Source organism: Tamandua tetradactyla, chromosome 3, assembly GCF_023851605.1.
Source record: "Tamandua tetradactyla isolate mTamTet1 chromosome 3, mTamTet1.pri, whole genome shotgun sequence".
In the NCBI taxonomy this organism is placed as follows: domain Eukaryota; kingdom Metazoa; phylum Chordata; class Mammalia; order Pilosa; family Myrmecophagidae; genus Tamandua; species Tamandua tetradactyla.
The window spans coordinates 201,181,698-201,199,926 of record NC_135329.1 but is presented as its reverse complement, the minus strand read 5'-3'; the positions used below and the strand labels follow the sequence as shown (position 1 = coordinate 201,199,926).

The 18,229-nt window shown below is 38.1% G+C and overlaps 1 protein-coding gene across 1 annotated transcript in view; it reads right to left on the bottom strand.

Annotated features, from left to right (window-relative positions):
- The window catches only part of NYAP2 (neuronal tyrosine-phosphorylated phosphoinositide-3-kinase adaptor 2), a 214,668-nt gene extending 196,749 nt beyond the window's left edge, over positions 1 to 17,919 (bottom strand). Inside the window, exon 1 of the mRNA XM_077151801.1 lies at positions 17,844 to 17,919. Coding sequence (XP_077007916.1) covers positions 17,844 to 17,919 — 76 coding nt within the window. The remainder of the gene's footprint in view (positions 1 to 17,843) is intronic.
- Positions 17,920 to 18,229: the final 310 nt, after the last annotated feature.

The window sequence follows — 18,229 nt, the reverse complement described above, 5'->3', positions numbered from 1 at the left end:
CTCTCCAGGTTCTAGCTTGCTTTACATCTCATGGGAAGGCACACGGCAACATGTGCTGAGCTCCAAGCATCTCCAAACATCAGCATCTCTGTTCTCTGAAGTAACTGTTCTCCAAGCATTTGCATCTTTTCTCTCTGTTGGCTCTGAGGTTTTTTCAAAATGTTTCTCCTTTTAAAAGACTACAGTAAACTAATCAAGACCCACCTTGAACGGGCAGAGTCGCATCTACATCTAATCAAAAGGTCACGCCTACAATCGGGTGTGTCATGTATGCTTGAGATGTTCTAATCAAAAGTTTCCCCTACAGTATTGAACTAGGATTAAAAAAAAGGGCTGCCCCCACAAGATTGGTTCAAGATTAAAACGTGGCTTTTCTGGGGTACATAAAAGATTCAAACCAGCACATATACTCTATACTAAATATACTAATACTTATATTATTCATATAGCAGTACCTCAAATAAAGAGTCTTATCAAATCTATTCTTTTAGGCACATGAGAATTAGGATATAATTAGCATTAAAAAATACCAATTTTTATAAACCGTATATGGGTTCTAAAAGGGAAATGCAGCATTTATCATTGTATATTACCCTATACATATGAAGACAGCAATATGTTTCATTGTGAAACCTTCAGAATAGTCCTGTTAGCTACTACCTATTAATTAGCACTTTTTTCCTTATTTTTGCCAACTGAAATCAGGTTCTTGAGGAACTAACTGCTCATTTGGCAGAAAAATTCATAATATCCTGACTAGAATTTAAATATAAGATGCAAACTCTTAAATTTGCAGTATAACATGAAATCATTTATTAGCACAATTAGAAGGTACCTCCTCTTTTTGCCCTTTACAAACATGATTTTTGTCAAGGCAAGGTCTTCAGTGATTTCTCTGTCCTTTGCTCATTTGGTAGGGATATGGTGCCCAGGGGTTTCTTAGAATAGCTGGACGATTTGAGTCAATAGGTTTGTATAGTGCCACTAGATTAATTTCCTACAATATCCCTTTGATCATACCTGGTTTTCTCAAGGATTTCCTATTGTCTATTATTTCACTTTCCCTGCTTATCATCCAGCTGTATACTTAATCTAAATACCAATACTTTTTAAAAGATCTTGTCCACTTCACTCAAACCAGTGATCACAATGATCCTTTTATTTCCCCAGTTGTTGTTTCAGTTCTGTTTCTTTGATTATCCTTCTCTTCTCACTGGCCTGTCCTTCCTTCCCTTAAAATGGATTAAAAATGGGGAGGTGCAAGAATAGATCGGTGGTAGAATTCTCACCTGCCATGCAGGAGACCCGGGTTCAGTTTCCAGTCCTGGGTTCATTTCCCCCAAAAACAAACAAACAAAAACTCAAGAAATGGTGCTGTAATAATGGGATACTCACAAGAAAAGAAAATGAAATGTGACCCTGCCACATACAAATTAAAAGTGACTAAAATGCTACTCATCACTCAATGTTCAACATATGCCCAACTCCATCAAGAAGGCTCTTCTCATTTCTCCAGTTCACCATGTTTTGAGTTTTCATAGACTGGAGGATCTGCAGGGGTATAACTGCTTTGTTCACCCCCATATCCCATGGGCCTCGAGTACTGACTGACACATAGTAAAATCTTGATAAGTAATTGTTGAGTGAATGGCTGAATGAAGGAACAAATTAATAAATTTATGTCATGTAATTCCATTATTTTTTAATACATTGCCACAGTATTATTTGCTTCCTTCAAATTAATTATTCTGCTAATGAATATGAAGGGCACAATCTTGTCCCTGTTTTGTATGCCAGAGTCACAGAGCTCAGCATGGGATTCTCACATGGAAGGTAATCTGATAAGTGCTTTGTTAATTGACTGGTCTAGAAAAGTCTGATTGAAAAGCAGTGAGACATCAATAGTTTTTTCAGAGGCATTAAAAATGAAAGTGAAAGGCTATTTTGGGCAGGGAAAAGGGCCACTGAGACTAAAGCTAAGCCAATTAATTGGGTGATTAATATTTTGTTTACCCCAAATAACACAAATTTTATCAATATTATAAAAGATTCCAGATCTGGCTGATCAGAATTGTTTAGATACCATCTGGACATATCTTTCAGACTTCAAATTTTGATTTTTTGGTGGTATGTGTGTCAATCTTCGTATTTATGTTTTATTTTTAAAAAGTTTATAATCTATATATAATACACATATATGGCTTACTGCAAAACTGTTCTGTTGTTTTTTTTAAATTGGAAAATCATAAGACCAACTCCTGCAGTCTGGACTGTTAACTTTGCTTAACTCCTAATCAGTTTCCCAGTGGGGGGCAGAGTAAGGCTCATACCTGGGGTCTTTATTAGGATCTGTCACAAGAGTGCTTAAAATGAGAGAATTAAAGTGGTTTCCCACCTTTCTGTTAATGTTTTCAACTATGTTTTTTCCCTTTAGACTCCAATATTCCCCCAAATTCTCATATTCTTATCACTGAAGATGAAATATTTGGAAACTTTTATGAGCATCAATGCCAACCACAGAAAACCAGTCAAAACAAAACAAAGCAAAAAAATCCTGCACAGATTCCTAAAGATCCCAGGTAGGAGTGGGGAAGTGGAAAGCAGAGTTTACTAAAAGGGCATAACTCTTCCGCAAATATTTGAAGGAAACATGTTGGAAGGAAATGGGGTATGGTTCAGAAATAAGCATGTTGCTTTGTTCAATTCAGTGTTCTATAATAGTGTACAAAAAGAGCAGACTCCTCCATGTTACAAAGCACTCATGCCATTAAAGTGGCTGGTTAAGACCACCAGCTCCATTTTTGCTATGCAAATTAACGAACAACATGGTGCCTTGAATTGTTTGGTGAGCCTTAATTAGTCTGCTGATTGCTTCTTAAGAGTTGGGTTATTTTGTTTTTAAAGCATTTCTGAGTGGCTAGGGAAGTGAGCATTTCACAAGAACTTCACAAAGGCAGAAATGAATGGGTATGGAAGGGAAAGGCACAGTAATTGCTGTTGAAGAACAAGTTCAGAGTTCAATCCACTGAGATACAGTCAAGGGGCATCAACTATGTTTGTCAATAGCACCTTCAATGACTCAGAGTTGTTTGGAATGCGTATATTGTTGAAAAAACCCAACAACATGAATTCAATCATTGGTCTGTCCCAGGAGGGGTAGCTTTTATGGAAATGTAGCATTCCAGAGGTTAAGAGAATATATAAATGGGCATTCTGCAGGATCAGATCATGGATAGATAGAAGTCTGCTTTAGGTAATGAGCCCAGGATTCAGCAAAGGAAACTCTTTTCTCCCTGGGTGAGGAAACCTGGGCCCAAAACTCCTCCACCGCATGTTCCTTGACCCTTGATTATATCGGAAAGCTAAGGCAATTAGCAATTTCTGTTAGAACACTTCTATTTACTTAAAAATATTATCTTACAATGCTTTCTACATATTGGATTCCTAAGTTTGTAACCTATCCAAGAGTGATATGGAAATACTCATAATTTTGCCAGTAATCAGATAAAAGCCTCTGGATAGCTCATTCTGTGGTGAGTTTACTGCACAAATTCTATACCAAAATAGTCTAGAAGGTTTCAGAGGGCATACAGCAAAGTAGGAAAGAAGTGACATTACAGATACAAATCAGACTGCCTGGCTCCTGGTACATGTTCAGTAAATGATCATCTCCTTCTCTTTACAAAATGTGGGCATATTTATGCCCTACTGGCTATGTTTACACTCCAAAATACCCAAGAGATGGAAGAATATTCCTGACCTCGACCAGAAGCCTAAGGTTGATTGCTTTTTGATAACCTGTACACTTTTAAGAATCAGAAAATGTTATATTAATAATTTTTTGGCTTCTCCTTAATCCAAAAATTCTGATAACAATGGACCTCCATGCCCATAAGGCCGCAGTGGCCTGGAACTGAGTGTGGTGTGTCCCTTTCAGTGTGTCACATGCTTCCCAGATGAACATAATTGTGTTATGACTGGGATACTTCCATCACTCATGCTACCCTCCTCAACCCGCTAAGCAGATTTTTCTTCTCTGATCCAGAAATTATCTACCTACTTCCCTGCATCTACCATCACCACCCCTCACCACCACCATCCCAATGCCTCTGCCTCTTTCCTTCCCAAAGCTGCGTGATGTTAGGTCATGAAGCTGATTCTGATATGGAGTTACAGGACCAAGCACAGAATGTTTATCAGAAAGAGCCCTCAGGGCCAATACCTGTGGAAAGAATGGCAAGGAAGTAAAACTGGGCAAGACAGAGAGGTCATATTGCAATCTGGGCCTGAAGACAACCTTAACCAATCTCACAGGAGCTCTGGAACTGGAATGGCTGTAGAAACTGTCCTGCATTTGGGCAATCTGAAGATATCTCTCCCTCTGCTAACCATACACTCAAGAGCTGGCAGAGTAGGGGGAAGGCTTTTCCTTGAAAGAGTGTGAGGCAGGTGTCTTTCTGTCCATCACATCTTAGAAGCCAATTTACTCTCATCCCACCTTTCAATACCACCCTTCTGGTATAGCCGATAAGAAATTACCCATAGTCCATTCTTTGCTGCACAGAAGCTGTATCAGTGCAGTTACTGTAAGGATCAAAAACTCCTTTAGCTCAGGCAAGCCACCAGGATGGAATACCCAGCTGGCCCTCCATTCAAGCTGAGTCCACCAAGATCCCCAAATTGCACACCACTTAAAGTCAAGAACCATGTAATCTATTGTGCTGTCCGTATAATCTATTGGCACTGTACTAAAGAGTGCCTAGTGCTCTTTATCACCTGATACTTTTTGAGTCATTAAAAGAGACCTGGACAGGAAATTCCTGGGAGGGTGTAAAGGAAAGGGCCAGGTAATGTGGGAAAAATGGTTGCAAGTGATTTGGTGGAAAATAAATTGCCCAAATGATGCAATTTGTCCAAGTGGCACAATTAAACAATGATTGAAAATGAAATAAGCCCAGCACTTGTCTGTTTGTTTGTTTGTTTACTTACTGGTAACTTTAGAGTACATTAGGGACACAATCCCTGTCTAGAAATGTTCACCATTACAAACAAAACATAATGATATATTTTTTAAAGTAGGACAAATTTTGAAAAATGGACCAGATTACTCACAAGTAAAATGTTAATAAGATACATCAATGTTGCAAATATGTGAAAAAACTGTGATTGATTGAATGATGGATGATCTATTCAGTTTTACAAAAGTATGTCTGCTATTTGTTCACAACCAAATAATCTGCTGCAAAATTTATTCCCAGTGCCAGAGATGGAACTGGATCTGTCCTTATCCCACACCCCAGCATTGACAGCAGGGCTGCCCAGGACTTCTGCACCGTGATGGCAGCTAACTAAATTCAAGTCCAGGACTGGTTCAGTGCAGGTTTAAGCCTGCCCTCTGCAATGCTAGCTTGGAATTCATGGTGCTGAAACGAGTGATATGCATGCATTATACAGCTAGAACTGAAAAGCAGCTGATTGACTTAACTGGGACATCCCCAACTAGTTTATCACAATCTCCACCTACTCCTTACCTGATCTGCTTCATTATTCAAGTTATATGTCTGATCCCCTTAGATTATTTGAATTTGAATCTCTTGCTACATATCAGTAGCAAGTAGAAACCAGATGATTACAACCACTCAAAAATACACAAAAATTCTCTAGATTAAACAATCTAAATCAATATTTTTAATGTTCTTGGTATACAGTCACTGCAACATGAAATGAATCTTTTTTATGCACCAATTAAAGTTGCTAGAAGAGACTCTAAATATGATATTCTGATATGAGTAGACTCAGAATTACTAAAAATATTTCTATTGTCTTACATTCTGACCATGCCCTGATTCAGGTCATCCCTATTTGCAAAGTCAGGGATTTCAGGATAAATAAGGAATCATATTTCTTCAGAGCTGATCTGGAAATGTATGATCTAATAAGTTCAAGAAGATGAATAGCAGACTTGTTTCTCCTCTGACCCTTATATAATGTTATAAAGCCATTCATTGGGATGGAAGAAATAAAAATTGGAGTCTTTCAGTCTGGGTGGGAGCATATGATCAAGAAAACCAATAAAACCGACGCAGACACAAAAGAAAGGTGAAGTTAGGTCCTAATGAAATGATGGTAAGAGCAACAGAGAGGGGGAGGAAGAGAAGACAGAACTAGAGAGTGAAAATGAAAAGAAAGGAAGAAGTCTATGCTTCATTTCAGTCTGTAAGCCCAAATTTTAGTAGTTTATAGATCTTAAACTTTTCTTCAACTCTGATAACAAACACTGCCCTGTGCATTTACTTAGAATTCTCTATATAAATGTATGTAGGGTAGCAAGTCTAATTAACTAAAGATACATATTAATTAAGCATATGTAAATATACAGCTACAGACACACACACATACACATTTATATGTGTACACTTATTTAATTAAATATTATCTTTTTACATGACATATACAGGTTTCAGAGGAAAAATCACTTTCTAATCAGGTTCAAGCATTTGAAAATTTCCATTTCTAACTAATTACTGTTGATGTTGAGACGCCCATATTTGATTACACTGCAATCTGTGGCAATAAAAGATACATGTTTTGACTCACATAAACAATACAACAGATGTACATAAATTATTATCTTGCCTAAGTTAACTCTGACACTAAACTTGAAAATATTTTAAAGCCTTTAATAATTATCATCAATAACTCAGAACTTAGTTGATCTTTCATTGAAGATCTACTTATTATTAGTTATTAATTGTGACGTCTTGATTGCTTTTATCAGTGAAAACTCCTCCCACTTACAGTTGACTAGATTGTTGGGTTCCTTTCTTTCCCCATGATGGACCCCAAATGAAAATATGATACTAAGCAGGACAGAGACATCTGGGACCTAGTGCTGAAAGGTGAAAGTTGCAAGTTCTACAGAAAGAGCCCACTTTATCTTTCAAATTCATTCAGCCTTCCACTCCCTGAGATTCATTCCAAGAACAGTAGTTCCTCTCTCGGCCCACCCTTTCCATATATGACAGGAGTTGTTTCCTCTATAACATGTTCTTTTTTTTCTAAAAAGTGCTCAAATGCCACTTTACACAGATGGGTAGTAAAATAAGAAAAGACGGTGGAGACTTGGGCATGAATCTGGGTGGCAGTTCTGATCCTCTGCACAGAGGGGAAATAACCCAGATATGCTTCCTATTCTCTGACGTCTAAGATGATCCAGCAAGACATAGCTTACTCTGTGCATTGAAGGAAAGGGTGCAGCTGGCTTTTATTTAGGGAGAAATATTCTTCAGCTTTTAACCAGAGGTATTTACAGGGGGAAGAATGATTGTGATGGAGTGTATGAACAGGCCACAATGCCAGCGTGCCAGTGATCACTGTTTTCTGAAAAGAAACCTCATCCACTTAATGGGTAAGCTTGTTTCCCTTTCAATTACCAGATCTGGCTCTGGTCACTTATTGCTAGACACAGTGAGACAATCTCATAGAAGCAATAGATTCATCCTCTGCTTTCTAAAGGCAGATTTTAAATTCCAAAGTGATGGGCTAACAGAGGCGAATACCTTCTGCCTCTGCCATGTTATTCCTGAAAGAAATAAGAAAGAATTAAAAAGAGGGAATATCCAGGTTATTCCTTCCAAGTTGACCAATCCGGGCATGCCTCTTTCTCTCCTGGGTTCAAAGGGAGCTTATGAATATTAAAATGATTAACCTCCCTCCATGTGCAAAGAAATATCAGAGTTATAGAAGAATTGTCACCCACCTTCCAACATAAACCATAAACATACAGGCAAATGCAGCTTTGTTATATAACTTAAAGAGAATTCCAATTAAAATTGTAAAAATTTTAAAACTCAGAAAAACATTTGTTAGATCCTGAGTTATATTTCTTTATTCAGGATTTTTTTTATTCAGAGTGAATCACCAACAAAAAATGATCCATCACCAACAATGCCAATAGCAGGTGTCACCTGAAACCAACCAAATTGATTAGTAGGAATTGCTACCTTATTAATTTTAGGGTTATCTGTAAAGGAGATTGGTATCCTTTGGGAATCTTTTAAAAGCTAATATTATGGGTGATAAATAATGGGTATTTAAAAATATTGTCAATTGAATGGTTAATTAATTGATTGATTAGCATCCACTACAAATCTAAAGAGGGATGAATAAGAAATAATGCCATCTATCATCTTTTAACCCACCTCAATGGCTAGTATGTTGTAATGATAATTACCTAGCTCAGGCTTTGTTTCCAGAGAACTGAAATCTAAATGTGAAAAGAGAATCTACCTTATGCCTCATCCATTGTTTAATTAAACTATGAGTGCCAGTTGGAAAGTGTTGTGTACCCAGAAAAGCCATGTTCTTTAATCCTTATTCAATATTATTGGGTGGGATCTTTTTGACTAAATTGTTTCCATGGAGATGTAACTCACCCAATTGTGGGTGGGACCTTTTGATTAGATGGTTTCCATTGAGATTTGTCTCTACCCATTCAAGCTGGGTCTCTTACTAGAGTCTTTTAAGAGGGAACCATTTTAGAAAAAGCTTCAGAGCCCACATAGCCAGAAACCTTTGGAGAAGCAGAAAGAAAATGCCCCTGGGGAAGCCATTTGAAGAAACCAGGGGAGAAAATCTAGCAGAAGTCACCACGTGCCTTCCAAGCTTGACAGAGGTGTTCCCACCCACTGGCCTTTCTTGAGTCAAGGTATCTTTCTCTGGATGCCTTAGTTTGGACATTTTTATGGCCTTAGAATTGTAAACTTGCAACAATAAATCCCCTTTTTAAAAGCCATTCTATTTCTGGTATATTGCATTCTGGCAGCTTTAAGTAAATATATGCTTAGTATATTCAAATTTCAGTATTTTAAAATAATTACATAGAAGTTTGTTAGCCTGCAGACTTGGTCCATCCAAAAGTAGAACCTCAAACCCTGAAACCAGGAACAGGCAGCCCCAAGTGTTTATCAGATCTGGAATTCTGATAAGCATTACTTAAATTGATTAAAAGAAATTTCTTTTAATTTAACATATGTTTGATGTACTTAAAAAAATACCAAAGTAGGGGTTAACACAATAACCATTGGGGGATGCAAAGTGAAGAGGACACTCTAACTCCAGCCCTAAGTCTAATCTCAACCTTATATTATATATGCATTTTGTTGAGGAAGAAAACACATATATACAAATAACAAAAACACAATGTGTGAAGCAGGCTACTACAATGGTGTGTTGTGGGAACACAGGTTCAAAGCACAGTAGAAATTTTCAGCAAGTGATGCCTTTATTGCACAAAATAAGGGCAAATCTCCTCACCACTTAGTAAAAAATCCAAAAGAATTCCCCATGAGGGGAAGCAGTCCCCTCATGGCTGTCTCCTAGGGTGGCTGAAAGCTGCTCCAGTTCAGGGTTCCTACATGGCAACTCCACAAGTGTCACTTCATGCCAGATAAGAGAGACAGATGTATACTGTGTGATTGTGTTTCTTTTTTCTGTACCTGGGAGAGGAGGCCCTGCTACTGGGAATTCCAGATCTGAGAAGCACTTGGGGCTTCCTGTTCCTGGTTTCGGGGCTTGAAGTCTGGCAGGGCTTTTTCACTAGACTTCACATCTCCCCCAGGTTGTGGAAGGGCACACGAGAGAAAAGGAGATGAAGGTAGTGGGAAGCCCTGAGTGTGGTCATTTAGCATGTGGTCTTGACTTCCCTGGAGACAGAGATGGGGGTAGATAAGGCCATCTAACAGGTGTCTGTGACGCCCTAACACAACATAGACTAAAAATTAAAATAGATATTTAAAAGAACACATACATTTGAAACCAATACTATCAAGTTAAAATTTTCAGCTATATTACATCTTTTTTTAATAGGCATGATATAAAAGAGCAGAAAGTAACTATAAATATCTTTTACACTTCACTCACTCTAGGAACATACTTAACTGAAGAATTGGGTCGACATCTAGCCTTCTGTTTTGAACAAGGATAAAGAGAAACTAGGAAAAGACTAAATATGAGGCTGTTAAATTGGAAACATAGACGACAAATTAAAGATTTAATAGAATTCAAGCCCATCATGTTACTTCTGTCTAAGAAAGAAATTGTATAATCTATTCATGAAGTTATATTTGGAATTACTAGAGATAGGGACATAGTCAAAGGATCTAACCGAACATCCTGGGACCAGAGCTTTAGCATAAATGTGTAAAAAATTATGAAATGAAGCAAAGGCCAAGCTTCTGCTCTAGCAGAGCCTGAGACCCAGCAGAATTTCTATAGTAACCAATAAGTAGCATTATTTTTTTGTGCACTCAGATCAATCTAAGCCTATTATTTTGTATTGATTCTCTAAAAAATTAAAATGCTCTTCTTTTATAAATGAAAGGACTAAAGCTAAACTAACAGTGATTTGATCAAGAAATCATAATTCAATCTTATTTGTAAACTCTGATTTGTATTTTGAAATCTCAAGCAAAGCTCTACTCTACCTGTATTTTCCTCAAATGATTACTTACATGAATCTCCTTCAGACTATGCATATTTTTTTTCGTAAATGTCAGTAGAAATTGGTTCAGCTGTAACACAATCAGGTAGCAAAAGGAAAAAAAGTGTGAACTAAAACCCAAAGAATTAGTTTATGGGAAAACATCTTAGAAAGGCTTTCACATTATTTCAGCCTGAATGAACGCTTTTGTTCTAGAAAACATCATCTATGAGCACTGTTGCCATTGTAAACTTATTTGGGTATTAAGACCCTTGTTTTCCTCCCATGATGTTTATTACAGAAAAGCAAATGTTTGATTAGGCGCTGTCTTCTTCCTACCTGCCTGCTGTAGGACCTTTGGTCTTGATTAACATAATAATGAATTACATTTATCTCTGTGTGTTCACAAATACACTCCTGGGGCCACTAAAATGGCATATGGCATAATTGAGTCATCTGTTCAATCATAACCATTATTAGCTAAACATACTCAGCCTGGTTGAGGTTGACAAGAGTCCATCCTTGCTCGGTAGAGTCAGGGGTTAAGCTGTTGCTCTGTTTATTGTTTTACATTTAATTACATTTGGTTTTCCCTATTTCCTTATAGCATATACATCAGCGCTTTCTGCAGTTTAGTGTTAGAGTTTCTCTTCCTTTAATTGATTCCAAAAGACAACAACAATCAGATTTAAAATGATGTTAGTTAACAGGGATTTTTTTTTCTTTTATCAATAAAGGATTGCATTGTGGAAAAACTGATAGACTTTTGTAGATTTTATTGACAAACATAAACGCATAAAATAATAAACCTAAAAATTACTTTGAAAGAATGTCAACAGTTGGTATTGTCTTGCTCTAGTTTCAGAGCTGACTACAGACTGACACTGGGCTCATGATAGTATTTAGGATAGCAAGAGCAAAGGCTAACGGTACTGGAACAGTGCCTGGCTCAAAACAGGGGCTCAATAAATGATACTGAATCAATAAAGGAAGGCAAAAGCAGAGACAAAAATGCAAGTCAAAATTGTGTTCTCAGTCTCAAGTAGAAAATGCCACAGCACTAGTCTCCAGTCTTGGGCTGTGTATAGGAGTCAATATGAAGAACCATCAGCGACACCTGGTATACCAGGAAAAGTGGTCTGAATAGGAGAGGGGGGGCAAGGGTGACTCAAATTCACTGGGTCATGTATGGTTGGTTCAGAGCTTCTTTAAAGGAGCCTGGTAAGTCCATTGCTAATTGAACTGTGGACTCTTATAGGTAGATAGTATATGTGTCAAATGTCTTTCCTTTGAGAACTCTGCCAACAAAGAACTTAATATAGATTTTAGTGTATGTTTGGATTCTAGGAAACTAATTTGACTGGGGAATGAATCTGTTGATTATCACAGGGAGCAGTGAGGAAATTTCAGAAGCACTCACATGGTTACTTATTAACAAATGGACCCTTCCTTCACAAGAGTCTAAGAAATATTTCATAATGATAGATGCATGCATCACTTAGTCAACACTGTAATTTTAAAACTTGTCAATAACCTCAAATAAGCTTAGTGAATGCTCAGCCTCTAACCACAGCAGTAAGTGTCTCAAACCTTTCTATCAGGTCTGAATATACTATCTAGAGAAGGGAAGAGATATGTGAGAAGATCCTACAATTTGCCATTTTTTTTTTTTTTTGTCCCTTAAGAGTCACAATGATGTTGCATCTTGTCTTTAGCATACTTTGAAAATATAAAAATAATTAAATGCCTTAGGGAGCATATTTATTCTCACATTTCATGCCCTAATCAAACTTGTTTGTAAAATCAAGGACGTTTATACCTCAATTTCAGAGTAAACCACCAAGCCATTGTCTATCCCAGAAGTTATCCAGTCATGGCCATGGGAAATGGTTCACATTTACAGACCTGCTTAATCAGCTTTTTTGGCCAACAAAATTATATGATTAATTGATAGTGAGCCTTCCTTGGACTATATATTGAAGGAGGTGCAGCACTCATTACTTGTCAGGCTGTTTGACATTAACTGCTGAATTGTCCAGAATGTATAACGTTTGAGGCTGTGAATATGGATATAGTTATGGATATGGAAATATGTATAGTCAGAGGTGCACAGTTTTGCTGTGAAGAGCATGGCCAAGCCTTAAAATAAGTATTCAGCCCAAGCCAAGTTTAGTAGGTTCTATTGCTACTATAACAAATGACAACTAATTAGTGGCTTAAAACAACACATATGTATAATCTAATGCATTGGAGATCAGAAATCTGAAATGGGTCTCACTAGATGTTTTAGTTTGTTAATGTTGCCAGAAATGCAATATGCCAGAAATGAGCTGGCATTTATAAAGGAAATTTATTAAGAAGTGTACAGTTCTAAGGCCATAAAAATGTCCAAACTAAGGCATCCAGAGAAGATACCTTGACTCAAGAAAAGGCTGATGATGTTCAGGTTTCTCTGTCAGCTGGGAGGTCATATGGCAACATCTGCTAGCTTTCTTTTCCAGCTTCTTGTTTCAAATAGCTTCTCCAGGGGTGTTTACTTTCTGCATCTCCCAACCTCTCTATCTGTGTCAGCTCTGAAGCTTTTTCCAAAATGGTTTCCTCTTAAGGGCTCCAGTAAGCAACCCCCCCCCCCTTGAATGGGTGGAGATGCAACTCCATGGAAACCACCTAATCAAAAGGTCCCACCCACAATTGGGCAGGTCACATTTCCATGGATACAACTTAATCAGAAAGATCCCAGCCAACAATATTGAATTACGGTGAAAGAACACGGCTTTTCTGGGATACATAACAGTTTCAAAGTGGCACTGCAGGCAAAAATCAAGGTGTCAACAGGGTTTCTGATGGTCTGGAGGAGAATTCATTTTCTTGCCTTTTACCCATATTACTTGGCTCACAGTCACTTCCTCCATTATGAAAGCTACAAATGGCCAGTGGGATAGTTCTCAGGTCACAGCACCCTGACCCTCTGCCTCCCTCTTCTCCATTTAAGTACTCTTGTGATTACTTTAGGCCCACCCAGATAATCCAGAATAATCTCCTTATTTTATAGTCAGTTGATTGGCAACCTAAATCCTTGCCGTGTGAAATAACATATTCCTAGGTTCCAAGGAGAAATTGGAAGGAAATGAGGGGCCACTGGACCTAAACAATTCTGAAAACCTACAGGGCAAACTCCATTAGATTTCAAAGTCTGAGAGTCATTCATCCTTGGGGCTTTAGAAAGCAGCGTTTTTCAAGAGCCAACACAGCAACCCTGTTCTCTCCAAACACTGGGATGAGAGTTGCAACAGGGGCGGACCACTTTTTCTTGGCCCCACCCTCCTCAAGCATCTGGGTGGCACTCAGATTCTCAGCCATCTCTGGTACACATGCTCAACTCCTTAAAAACAATGGGATGGTAGCCAGGCTCACCCCCACCTTCCCAATTCCTGGAGAATGCATTCTACCCTCTCTAGGGCCTGGAGCACTAGAACTCTTCCTGAAGACTGAGGCAGAAGGCCTGCTCTCTGCCTCAGGGCAAACTCCCCCCTCTGTGTGTAGGTCCACTCACCTGCCCTGAGATTTCTTGACTCCAGGCCATAGCTTCCATGGTTCTGCCTTTGAGGTTATTTTTCCTTCAGTTTGTCCCTTTCCTGAACCTTTAAATCCAGACTGGCAGTGGTTCCATTTATGCAGGTATCACAAAAAAATTGTTGACTTGGCATGTCAACACCATCAGACAATAGGACTTTCCAAAAATCCTTTCTGGGTAACTCCATCTCCAAATCTGGCTGGTCCTATAATGGTTGACTGGCCCCATGTTTGGTTAAATCCTCACATGGGGCAATAACCTCTGCCATCTCATTTTCCAAACCATCAGCTTTTGGTTTCTTTGTACGAAAGAGTTTAGTTCTCAGCTTATCCCTTTCTTGTTGCATTTTACTATAAGCTGCAAGGAGAAACCAGGCTGAACATTCCACATTTGGTTTGGAAATCTCTTCAGCTAAGTATCCCAGATGGTCACATACAAATTCTCCCTTCCATCAAGCACCAGGAATCAATTTTGCCAGATTCTCTACCACTTTAAAACAAGGATTGCCTTCCTCCCAATTTTCAATGACACATTCCTCATTCCTGAGTAAGGCTTCAATGGAAGTGTCTTTAGAATCTATATTTCTACCAACAGTCTGTTCAAAGTGCTTTAGGCTTTCTCTATCAAGCTTCTCACAATTCTTCCAGAATCATCCCCTTTTCCATTTAGAAAGCCATTCTAACATGTTTGGTGTTTACAAATGCAGCAGTATCCCACTTCTCTAGTTCCAAAATTTGTTTTAGTTTGCTAAAGGTGTAGAATGCAATACATCAGAAATGGATTGGCTTTTATAGAGTAGATTTATTTAGTTACAAATTTACAGTTCCTTGGAGGGAAGGCAGCTGGCTGTTATCCAGGTTCCTCTGTCACATGGGAAAGAACATGGTGACATCTGTTGGCCTTCTCTCCAGGCTTCTGGTTTCAAATGGTTTCCCCTGGGACGTTTCCTTACTGCATCTCAAAACATCTGGGTCTATGTCGGCTCTGAGCTGACCTGTGCTGAGCTGTTTCTCTCTCTTCTGACTTCTCCTTTTAAACCCCCAGCTACTTAAATTAAACCTCACTCATTGCACAAGGCACTCTTAGCCAAATGAAAATGTAATCACCCGAAGATGAAATTCATGTGCTGATGACATAAGTCCACAGCGACAGATCAACTAGGCACCATCCCCCAGCCAAGTTGACACGTAAACCTAACTACCACATCCATCAAAATGAACCCCTGCAACACTGGAATAAATCTATAATTTTATTAAAAATAATTATTACTGAAATTTATTGCTAAAATCTACTAGCCAAATTTTCAATGCTTTACATTATAACACAAAAACACTAATTTATTTGTAAAATATTCATAGACTAAGTCTTCCTCTTGAAAGCAGCCTGCGTGACCTCGATGGAATTAAATATTTGAAATTTTTAAAAAGTAATTAGAGACAATTTCGTTGGCTGCAGTGGTCAAATAATGATATAAACTTAGAATTATGCTATCTAATTCTGTTTATTTGCCGTGTGTAATTCAATCTTATAAGCATTTATTGTCACAATCAGGGTTTAATATTCTTCAGGATAGCCATCACCTATAAGTTTGCTAGAAATGCCAAATCTCGGGCCCTACCCCACTGAATCAGAACCAACATTTTTACAAGATCCCAGACAGTTTTTGAGCAGATTAACGTTTGAGAAGCACTGGTATAGGAAACACTTTCTCAGCTAATATAAACATTTTTTTAACCGTTACTATGTTTCCCTATTTTTTAACTCTTTGAAAGTCCTTCAATAATGTGTTCATGCTCCAAATTCACAGCTTTCAAAATCCTAGTTTTATTTGTGCAATAATAGATAAACATTTATACTTGCTATCATTGATAGCATTTCAATCTGTGTGGCACAGAAGGCTTATGTTCCTGTCTACATCAAGAATGCTCACCTATATTTAAAAGTGAATACTCAGTGGTAACCACAAAGGTGAATGACATGTCTTGGTCGATTACTGAGCTGGTATGCTGATTGTGTTTGAAGGTATCCTAAAAAAATTCTCATAATGGCTGGTTACTCACAATTTCAGGAATTCTGGGAATTATATTGAAACAGGCATTTCGTGACTCTACCTTTAAAGGCCAAGGGCAAAAATAGATTTTAGCAAAATACTGAGGCTGAAGCTGAACCATCTTTGTGTGTGTGTGTGTGTGTGTGTGTGTGCACGTGTGTGTGAATTAAATTTTATTGTCTTTTCACATTGACTTGGAAGGGAAACAAATCAAAATAAACAATAACATAAGACTAATCAACATTAACCCCAGGCATTCTTGGGCTGCTGAGTTTAGAGGAAATCTAATTCAGTGGGAAACTCTAGTTGTCTTTCCATATTTGAAGGGCTGTCAAATGAAAGAGGAATGAGAAATGTACAACAAGGTCCTAAGGGATAGAGCTAAGACCAATGCGAAGAAGTTACAGAGAGACGGATTTTACTCCTCATAAGAAATAATTTTCCAAAAGTCAGAAAGAGTAGTCCAAAGATAAAATGGGCTGCCTTGGGAACGAATGAATTATCTGCCGCCTGAGGTATTTGCCTTTGGGCAGAATGACTTTTTGAAATGAGAACTGCACAAGGGGATGCAAGCTTCATGTGGGTGATTAATAATAGTAGCCAACATTCACTGAGCACTCCCCAAGACTGGGACTGAGTTAACTTACAGCCTTAACTCATTTTCTCGGAACAGCATTTTCATCTAAATGCTGTTTTTAGAATGCTACTCTTTTTTCCATTTTAAACCGAGGCTTGGAGGAGTTAGGAGGGCTTAATCTAATTTAGTCAGGCAGTAAGTGGCAGGGAGCAGATTTGAATCCCGGCCCTTCTGATGTCAAAGTTCTAAAACACACCAAATTCTGAGGTCTTGAGAGATTTTATGCAAATGAAGCAGGGCACTTTTAGGACTTCATCTCCACCCACCCCAAAGGGAACAATGCTACCTGGTAATTAGTACTAAGAGTCATAAGAGCATTTTAACTTTAAAAATAACTACATATATGTATCTCTATATATGTGTGTCTGCATATCTATCTAACTATCATGGAGTGAACCCTCCCACTGCATACTCAATTATTGAGAGGATTAAATACATTAATAGAAAGCAGCTCAAGGACACTGGTTTAGAAGGAATTCAAGAGATGTTTGTTGAATGAATGCACATTCAACATTCTATTTGTACAAATACTCCGTATAAGCAGATTTGAAGCTAGGGAAAACATTATTTGACCCATAACTTTTATATTAATTACATGACACAGAAACGTGTGTCTGCGTGACATGAGAAAATGGGGGCTGTGGGAGGTTTTGTGATCAATCTGAAATAGAATTAGCCAGCAGTTCCTATCAGCGCTAAAGTGGTCCTCCTGTTACTTTAAATTACAATCTTGGTAATGGTTTCTGTAAAAATACATCATCTGCTAGCTCTGGCAAATGCATTCACCCTGTATTATATTTTTTAAAAAGGCACAGCAATAATTTCCAACCTCTAAATTACTCTTACAGTTAATGATGGAGTTTTGCCAGATCTAAATCTTTATGGTATAATAAAATACGCTGTTGGTTTTGGTTAGCTGTGATGAAATAATTCTCTGTATAAAAAAGGTACATTTTGTGGTCCTACCTACATACTGTTAAACACAGTCAACATTCATATGGAAAGATCAAGGACACTTAAAGCCACAAAACGGCTTTTGTCATTCACTGTGGACGTGAACAGATGGTAAGGAGAGTTTCAAATTGAACTGTTACTTCCTTACCTGCCTGGCACTTGGCCGCTGCAGTTGTGTCTTCTAGCCCCCAAATTTCCTCATTTTGTTCACATGTTCCTTCCATTGCCAAGGAATAAACCTCCCATGGTCTGGTTCTAACCTTCCCATTTAATTTAACTTCTTCATTTGTATTATTCTTTTTCGAGCCTGCAGTAGTCACTTATGGTTTTGGTTCCCTGGTATATATTTACTCTTTAGGGGGCCATAGCACACCTATTTTGCTTTTTTGGAAACCTCCCCTCCCCTACTCTAAGTGACATCTCTCCCCTATTCCAAGAGTATTCTCATGAAGACCAAGCTTGATCAGAACTGGGATTTTCCCGGCCATAGTTACTGGTTCATGGATGACAGGACAGAGTCAGTAATTCTGGAGA